This window comes from Sorex fumeus, unplaced genomic scaffold (genome assembly GCF_029834395.1).
Source record: "Sorex fumeus unplaced genomic scaffold, SorFum_2.1 ptg000063l, whole genome shotgun sequence".
In the NCBI taxonomy this organism is placed as follows: Eukaryota; Metazoa; Chordata; class Mammalia; order Eulipotyphla; family Soricidae; genus Sorex; species Sorex fumeus.
In genome coordinates, this window is record NW_026606120.1 from 54,611,026 (window position 1) to 54,620,893 (window position 9,868).

Genomic DNA, 9,868 nt, shown 5'->3' on the forward strand with positions numbered 1-9,868 from the left:
CCCTTTCACTCTTCCTTAGCACCCTGTGCTACAGACACCATCCCCCCTAAACTGGCACTGAAGACATCTTGGGGTTCTCTGCCGAAACCCTTCTCTCTACAGTGTCTGCCCTTGCTAACAGGTGGTCAGGAGGGCCTCAGAGTCCTCCCCGGTGCTGACAGAACTGTTCCCAAAACGTGGCATATTAAGCCAGCATATCTGTGCATGTGGTACTCTAGTGTGCTCGTCACAGGATTTACATTAGCTCATTTCCAAAAGCTGTCTTTTCTGATTTTTTCGGAGTTTATGATTCTCGGATCTCAGAATTAATAGACACACGACACATGAGCCTTTTTTTTTTTTTAATGTCCTGAGGCCCTTGGTGTGAAAGGTAAGGCAGAAATTAGGTACACCTTGGGGCTGGAGCGATAGTACAACCTCAAGGTGTACACCCGATCCCAGTGCTATCCTCACTCCTCTTTTTATTTTTTAGGTATCAGAGAAGCCCAGAGACTCAGGCTTGCAATGCATATACTTTACCTCTGAGTCATACAGCATTTATTTATGTATTTACTCAATTTATAATGAAGAAAGATAGTTTTGTTTTGGGGGTTAATTTTTTGTTTTGGGGGGTTAATGTTTTTATTTTTGTTTTTTGTTGTGTGTATGTGTGTGTGTGGTTTGTTTGGTTGGTTTTTGGCTTTGGGGTCACACCCAACAATACTCAGATGTTACTCCTGACTCTGCACTCAGGAATTACTCCCATCAGTGTGGGAAGAGTCCATATGTGATGTTAGGCATCAAACCCGGGCTGGGTATATGCAAGGCAAGTGCCTTACCCATTCTAATATCTCTTCAGTCCCAAAGAAAGATAGTTTTTATTGAACAAAAGTTAGAGGGGCTGGAGCGATAGCACAGCGGGTAGGGTGTTTGTCTTGCACGCTGCTGACCTGAGTTCGATTCCCAGCATCCCATATGGTCTGCCGAGTACCGCCAGACCGCCAGGAGTAATTCCTGAGTGCAGAGCCAGGAGTAACCCCTGTGCATCTCCAGGTGTGACCCAAAAAGCCAAAAAAAAAAAAAAATGAGATACATCTTTGGCATTCTGTAAGAGAACTTTAGTTTGGAAATTTTTGTTCAGTTGCATGTTAGACTGAAGTGAAAACTAAGGGACTGGAGAGAGTACACCAGGTAGGGCACTTACCTTGCACACAGCTAACCTGGGTTTGATCCCCAGTACCCCATAAAGACCCCTGAGCACCACCAGGAGTGATCCCCTGCATGCAGAGCCAGGAGTAACATATGAGTAACTACTGATGTGGCTGAAAAACAAAAAAAAAAAAAAAAAAAATTTAAGGGGCTGAGAGCTTAACTAAAGTGAGCACAGGCCTTGCATTAGACACAAAGTAGCTGCCATAAACAACCTTGGACACAGAACTGGGCTTCATCTCTGGCACCATATACTGGGGCAAAAAAAAAAAACCCAAAAAAATTAAATTAAGGCAGTATTTTTAGAGCTAAAATAAGTTATGGGGGAAAAAAACCAAAAACGTGCTCAGTGCTGGGCATTCGTTTGCTGTTGTAAAGCACAGTGCTTTATGGTTACCGCATAACCTTAATGGTTATGTCTGTATGACAGATGTAACCATCTGTATTTTATGAAGTAGTTTCCATCTGTATTTTACGAAGTGAAGTCCTCTTTCAGCTGGGATATTGCCTCCTTTTCCTGCTGTATTTTGAGGACCTGTAGGCAGTTTGGAAGGAAGGAAGAGGATGGTTACAGGTGAATGAGGCCTGATGTAGAATATAACTGAGGAATCTGAATAGTCAGTAAACTAAGGAAGCTTTTAGCCTTTTAGGTGAAAGAGCCTGTGACCCCATTCCTAAATTTTAACGGCCACATGTTTTAATTAGAATAAAGCAAGGAAATAGTACCACCCAGCACTGAAAATTCTTGGTATTTTCCCCACTAGTTCCCTCTCTTTGAAGTAAACTGCAAGAGCGTTTGTGTGTGAACTGCTAGAATTTTGCCCAAGGATTTGTGAGCGGAGCAGCTTCAGGCTTCCCCTCTGATGTCTCCATCCTCCCACTCACCTCTGCACCATGAGTCCCTTGTCTTTTTCAGAATGAAAATTTCTGTCCTATAGCATGTGCCATGCAAGAAAGGAGAGGAAAGCCCCTCTGATGAGAAGGGCAGATTTTCACTGTATAATCCAGGTCTTACCAAATAACTCCAGAGGCCTAGAGACATAGTAGTGGATAGGGTGATTCCTCACAAACCCAAGTTCAATCCCTGGCATCCCATATGGTTCTCTAAGCCCACCAGGAGTAATCTCTGAGTGTAGAGCCAGTAGTAAGCGCTGACCACTGCTAGGTGTGCCCCAAAACAAAAACAAAACAAGTAACTTCATTTACTTTCCTAGAAATGAACTAAGTGTATGCAGTGTATACAATCACCTGTCTCAACCAAGTGAAAGAAACATGACTACTCTGGTGTTAGGGAAGGGAATTATTGCATTACCCTCAGTGCCCTACCCACTGTACTAACACTCCGGACTGCGTGTCTTCTAAGGTTAAATTCAAATAGTATATATCCTTTGAATAATTTTTTTCAGTTTACTATCATTTCCTTTACATTTATGCACACTGTTGTGTGGCACTTTCTGTTTTTTGTGGTGTTGCTGGTCCAGTGACTTGAATGCTGTGCTGTCTCCCATTCAGGCCCTGTGGTATTAGAGTTCACCTTGATCACCCCAGCAGTACTTGTGGTCTCTGGGCTGGACCCACTACTCCCAGGGAACTGAGTGGGGCTGGGGATTGAACTGGGGTTGACTGTGCACCTCTGTTAACCTCTGCACTCCCTCCCACCTAGCAGTTCCTCTTTCTGACCAAGTCATAGTCCACTCTCTGACACTCTGTGGAAGACCACATTTTCTCCATCCCCCTGTTGAAGGACGTTTCATCCTCCTACCTAAACATGCATACTATTTTTAGGTAGTTGTAGGTTCATGCAGTTACAGGACATAATCCAGAGAAATCTTTTGTATCACACCCATCTCCCATCCCCCTTACATTTGTAAATGGTGAAATGGATATGCTTCGTTGCCCCCCTTTCTTGCCCACTTTCCATCCATCTGTTAACTAAGTTCCTTCTGCCCACAAAATTGCCTAAATTTTCCACCATTGCACTTAACACAGGCCTAATCCATCCCCAAGTGGTACTCCAGACTTCAAAATCACTCCACTCTTACCCACTCCTTCCCTCCATCACCCTAAATACTGTTGATCAGATCTCAGCTAGCAGTAAAGAGGAGAGAATAAGGTTGAGCCTAATCTCTCTCCTCTTTACTGTGTCAGTTTGAGTGCTAATGCACAAAAACTGATAGTCCCGTTATGTCCTAAGGAATTAATAGATCACTTCCCCCACCCAGATCCTTATTATAGTTCCCTAAGCTTGTGTGTGCCTTCTCTCTTCCCCCCTCTCTCGCTTTCAGTCTTGCTCTTGTTCTTGCCCTGTCTCTCTCCTATGTTTCATTAAGAAGCTACTCTTGATTTTTAATTTTTTCTCTCTCATATACCCCCCATTGTTCCTCATATTTCCTAGATAAAACTGTTGTACCCAGGGCCAGAGCATTAGTATAGCGGGTAGAACATTTGCCTTGTACATGGCCAACCCAGATTTGACCCCCCCCCCAATACCCTATATTGTCCCCCAAGCCTGCCAGGAGTGATCCCTGAGTGCAGAATCAGAAGTGAGCCCTGAGCACCACCTGATGTGGCGCAAAAAAAAAAAAAAAAAAAAAAAAAACCTGTTTTGCTTGGGGTAGGGAGATAGTATTATAGGCAGGTTACTTGCCTTGCAGTTGGCTGACCCAGGTTCGATGCTAACATTCATTTGATTGCTTGATCCTGCCAGTAGTAAGTTCTGAGTGCAGAGACAGGAGTAAACCCCGAACACCTCTGGGTGTGGCCAAAAAAAAAAAGAAGGAACAAAAAAAAGAACAGCTGTTCCCCTGCCGGTCAGACTTGCATGTTTTCAGTGTGGAGTATTTTCTGGCTTTATAGTCCCACGTAATGTATGTGGAAGCAATTGGACATTGATTACTCTGAAATTCTTAAAACCTACAGATTTCTCTGGCTACTCAGTTATCAAATCTTCTTTCTCAATGAGATAGAAAGTAATTTGGTTTTGTTTTTACATGTGATTGGCATAGCATTGGTTTTGGTTTGGTATTGGATTGGCATTGGTTTCAGATGTACAACATGACACTTGTGTGAAATTGAGTACTTGATATCTTTGTATAATGCCTAGCCACAGGCTAATATCCTTCTTTTTTCTCCTCTTACAGCTGTCACTGAAGTGTAGAGCTCCTGAAGTCTCTCAGTACATCTATCAGGTCTACGACAGCATTTTGAAAAACTAAATAGACTGGTCCGGTGCCCTCCGGCCACCCTGTGATCGGTGCAAGCCAGGAACTCTTAACTGGAAGAAATTTATTGCCATGTAGACTCTGAACCCGAACACTCTGAGGCCACCCACCAAGGTAGTGACTAGTCTAACCTGTGCCAACATTAGGGCACAATTTGTTGGATAGTTTTAGCTTCCTGTGAACATGTGTAACCACTGCTTCAATCACTTCCCATCTCTTGCCACCTAACTCTGCTATCTGTCCTTACTGTGGGCTTCTCCATACTGTGCCAGTGGCTGGCATTTGTGAGTGTAGTTGGATATTTTGTGATTGAGAGCTCATTTCAAAAGCAGAAAATGACAAAAAAAAAAAAATTAAAGCAAGGAAAAGTGTCAATGAAACATAAACTGCACTTTATTGTTTTATATTTTTGTACATATGAGAAAATGAGAGTAGTAAAGTATTGGAACAGCTGACCATCACTAGACCGCACAGTCCTGAAGAAGAGACCCAGTCAGTAACTTGTCCACCACGTTAGAGCTTCTCTTTGTGATGGCAGCTTTGTCCCTGGTCATTTGGATTTTCACCTTTTCTTCTTTCCAGACTCCTTTTCCTTGTGATTATCCCCACCCTGTATCTTGTTTGACTGCTGTGCAGTGGGAACTATGCTTCAAGGTATCAGGAATATAGCCTGTCAGAACCAAGGCTGAGAAATTCCAGCTTCCGACATTCCTTTCCCATGATCTAAACCCATTAACCATCAAATTGGTTGAGGATTTTGTGTGGAGATGGGAACAAATACCCAGATGCCCATTTCTTCCCTGCATTTAATTCTCAAATTCCAATTCAGGTCTAAAATCATAGTTTTGAGTTGAAGCCATCTTTGATTGCTGATCCTGAGGTCTATGAGCCATTTAGTTGCAGTGCTGAGGGCTGCCTCGCCCGAATCTTGCAGGACTCTCCTTAACTTTCTTTTCTTTTCCTGTGTCTTTCTCTTGGCTTTTCTGTGCTGGCTTCTCTGTGGGGCTCTTCTCTACCAATTTTTGACACTCCATCCATTGGCTTAGTAGCAGCATAGTATCTTCTCAGTTACTTGAAAATGAATCCAGTGCCAGAATGAAGTAGCCATTGTTTCCTCATCTGCTCTCGGAGCTGGAATGAAGTGCGCTTCAAGATGCTGAGTCACTTTATCTCTTCAGCTTCCTGATCTTCTCTTTGCTCCTATTACTTAGATTTAAGGCAGTTGAGATCATCTCAGAGGGTCAAGCAATTCTTGTCATCGCTCGTGAGACCTGGAGATGTGAGGCCTTAGTGCAGTGGTGTGAGTTATTAAAGAATGTTTCCACACATGATCCGATTCAGCGGTGCTTTGCAGAGTTCTTTCTGTGAGCATAGCACCTAGTGTTCAGGCTCCAAGCAGAGGCACTTCAGGCTTTTGGTCTCAAACTGGATTCAGGTCTAAGAGTGAGTCCAAGAGCAGAATCAGAAAACCAGCTGCTCAGCAGTCTGAAATGACCCTGATTTAAACCAGTTGAAAACTTGAGGGAACGGTCCCCCAACCAGAAATTCTTAAACCTCAAGGATCTCCAAGAGGAAATATATTGGTGGTCCCTCATTGACCACCCCACAGGAAATAGCACAGGATTGTGGTAGGGAGGTGGGTTGGTGGTATGTGGGAGGAAAAGCAGGTTGACAAAATTCCCCCTATTGGGAAACCATCCATGGAGTCCTTTGGCTACAAGGAGTGAAGGAGGTTTCACACTACAAACACACACTTCTCATTTCAACACAGAGTAGAGTTCCAGAATGAAGAGTGTGTGGCAGGGTAAGCAGACTATACAATTTCATACCTGAATATGTCCCTCCACCCCTGAAACTAGTCTCTCAGCCTCCCTTGCGGTAAGGGGTCACAGCTGCCACTCTCCGTTGAGCTCTGACCGAGCCATTTAGGAGCTCGTACACCTTAGGGATCTGTCTCCAGTTGTGGCCCCCAGCTGTCAGGGGTCCACTCTACAGAAAAGGACTCTCCCAAAGAGACTGAACCTGTCCCCACTGCAGCTTCCTGTCCGGCTACATTTCAAGCTTGACTGAATTGGGGGACAGTGGAGATTGCCCTGCATTCCCTCCTCCTCTGCCTCAGTCTGTCTTTTTGATGTCAGCTGGTGTCATACAAAGGGCACGGGAAGCACATACACACCCAGAACTCTTGCTGGTCAGAGATTCCCTGAGTGTCTGTCCTCGCCCGAGCCTGCTCCGTGTGTCTGTGTTGTAAAGCAGGGTTCTCTGGAGAGAATTGGGGAGGGGGGGCTGTCACCCTAAGAATGCTTATCATTCTTTTGTTGTTGGGATCTGGGTGGGGGGAGGGAGGATTGGGGGAAGCTTGACCTTGTGTCTTAGTCAATAAACTCATTTACACAAAATACAATTGGTGGCATGTGCATTGTTTCCAGAGCTGCCCTTCAGAGACACAACCCAACTGGCCACAGGAGGGGTGGGCATTAGCTCTGCGGGTAGAACTCGGCTCCAAAAGCCCTCAATCTCCCTTGGCTCTCAGGCTCATGAAATGAAGTTGGACTAAGGTAGAATTCTGTGTTCACCCAGTTCCACCTTAGCCCTCCCAGCACAGACCACCTTTCACAGACCACCATCTCTCTCTGAGAGCCTCTCTCCTGGAATGTTACCGAGTGGAGTTAATGCTGCCGTAAACAGTCTTCGGATCCAGTCACCTGCAGTTATTGGAGGACTGGGAAGGGAAATGGGACCTCAGTGACTCAGTGCTTGTCAGTTTTTTCACTCCTGTGGCCTGGAAGTGACCCACACTCTTAACAGTTGGAAAACTGGGGCTGGAGCAATAGCACAGCGGGTAGGGCGTTTGCCTTGCACTCAGCCAACATGGCTGACAGAGGTTCGATTCCCAGCATCTCATGTGGTCCCCCAAGCACCGCCAGGAGCAGTGCCTGAGTGCATGAGCCAGGAGTAACCCCTGAGCATCGCCAGGTGTGACCCAAAAAGCAAAAAAAAAAAAAAAAGATGGAAAACTACTGGTCTAGAGGGACCTAGGGATGAGGAGCAGACAACCTCCAGAGACTCCTGTGGCCTAGAGTGGGCTAAGGAGGCTGAGGAGTCCACACCAAATACCTTTGCCCTATGGCATGAGATTCAGCCACCTGAATCTCTACAATCACTAGAACATGCAGATTGGAGCACATACATAGGTGCTTTATTACCACAGTAGCTCTCTAACTGGGATGGCCAGACACCATGAATAAATTGCCCTTGGGCAGCTAGGGAAATTTTCACTCTGTGACTGGGCAGTTGTTAGCCCGAGCTATGGAAGGACCAACACCTGGGGAGGAATAGGGTCAGGGTGGGCCTGGTTGAGGTTCAGCAAGGAAGCTCTGATGAGAGACTGGGGATGGATAGGCCTTGCTGATATCAAGCTGGTTTGGACATGAAATCCAGAGAACAGAGATGCTATCAGCTTAGACACATTAGTATCCCGAGAGCTTTCCCCAAAAGGCAGCTGATTTTGCTCAGCTGGTCAGTGATGTTTTCAGAGTCCACATTTAAAACCTCCCTGGGTGTTCATGAAATGCACCAAGGACCAAAATCCAAGACTGACACCTGTCAGCCTACTTGCTCTTCTGCAGTCCTAGGTTTGGTGGTGGGAAAGCACTTGGCCCCCATTCCTTGAGTTGGGGCAGCCATTTTTCAGGCAAAGCCAGTAACTCCCCATGGGCATACTTCTAAACTCCCTCCTCCCCTTCCTTGCCTCTGAAAGTTCTATCATAAGTCTGCTTCGCCCTCTGCACTCCTTGCCAGCACAATGGCAAACCTCACCTTGCCAAGCCCCCCAGAAACTCTTAAGTTCAGTGCTTAAAAGGTGCACATGGGCCTCCACACGCCCACCTGAGATTTCTGTGTCCTCAGAAGGATAACCCAGACATACTAGATCCTAAGGTGTGTGGTTTCTGCAGCTTGGAACAGCTGGGGACGCCCTGGTTTGAGCCTTCCTACTTCCACCCCATGCCTTGATGCTTTTTCTGATTTTGCTTGGACCCAGATTTCTTTTCCTACCACCCCCAGCTCCAGGAGGCAAGAGTCTGTTTATTTTAATACCTGGTGTGGCACTTGGGAAAGATCACACCTCCCCCGTTGTTACCCATTCTATCTCCCGAACACTAATCCTAGAATCCCAACCAGCCCCCAGACATGTTATTAGCAACAAGGATTTTTCTTGAAAAGTTTCCGAGTTGGCTCCCAACTTGCCGTTTCAGTTTCTCATTTAGCTTTTGCCCTGCCGCTCTTGATGCTGCCAACTCGGAAGCTAATTTGGGGGTTGGTCAGACCCAAATGGTCTTCACTTTCAAAAATCTAATTTGGAGACAAAACCATTATGAGAGCTTCACTCCCCCTGCCCTGCTCCTCAGTAGAAGGTGTTAGAGGACCAGATTCCAGTATAGCCTTGGGCTGACCCTCCTCCTCTCCTCTCAGGCATCCTGCCTCCTGGATCTGGCCAGACAACCTCTGCAAGCTCAGCAAGACCCAGTGTGGGTGCATTTGGCAACTTGCCTGTTCTGTCCCACTACACGTCTGGGCCTCAGATGCTGTAGGTGGGTCCACGTGTCCACTCCCCTGGAGCCTGAGCTTGCACCTCAGACCAACCCAAGGTGCAAGGACTGACAGGTCCAAATTAGAGCCTCGCAAGGCCGTCCTTCACTAATAATTGGGCGGAGTGGAGGGGCCCCTAGAGGTGCAAAATCCAAAGTGACTCTCAGCAAACTCAAACAACCTAACTAATCAAATCCAGACATTTTGCATCTTATATTACTACTGTGGGCTGTTTGCTTCTCTATAAAAACAATTGCTTCAAGGCCAGAGAGAGAGCAGAGGAGATAAGGTGCTTGCCTTGCACTTGGCCAACCCAGGTATAAGCCCCAGCACCACATAGGTCTGCTGGGCACCACCAGGAGTGACCCCTGAGCACAAAGTCAAGAGGCAGCTCGAGTGTGGCCCAAAATCAAAAATAAGCTGTTTAGGAGACTCTATGCTTGACATATGAGCCCACAGTACCAGAAATCTGCTTTCTCCCCTCCCCCACCACAAGTGCTCAGGGAGAAACTCCCTTTCTCTGCCTTGTGTCTGCTGCTTTCTGTGGCCTGGTCAGCCTCATGCCCCAACCCCTCAGAGCACACCCAGAAGAAACATGTCGGGGTGATGGCCATTCTCCTCGAAAAGGCTGTGTATCTCTGAAAGACGTGAAAATCAAAGCTTTAAGACCTAATTCGCTGGGGGGGTGGAGCGGGGGGACACACTTCCTTTCTGATACAGTTGTCCCATCTCTATCTTACAGGTAAGGCAGCAGGGTCCTGAGTGTTTTGGTGACTCTGTCAAGTTACCCAGACTCATAACCATGATGCCTTCAGTCTGGGCAGGGCAAGGAGGGTGCCAAAGGAGGAGAAAGGCTGGTCGCATCCTTG

General features: G+C 46.4%; 1 protein-coding gene across 1 annotated transcript in view; it reads left to right on the forward strand.

Annotated features, from left to right (window-relative positions):
* AP2B1 (adaptor related protein complex 2 subunit beta 1) overlaps positions 1 to 5,579 on the forward strand; it is a 156,598-nt gene extending 151,019 nt beyond the window's left edge. Inside the window, exon 22 of the mRNA XM_056127620.1 lies at positions 4,329 to 5,579. Coding sequence (XP_055983595.1) covers positions 4,329 to 4,403 — 75 coding nt within the window. The 3' untranslated portion in view covers positions 4,404 to 5,579. The remainder of the gene's footprint in view (positions 1 to 4,328) is intronic.
* Positions 5,580 to 9,868: the final 4,289 nt, after the last annotated feature.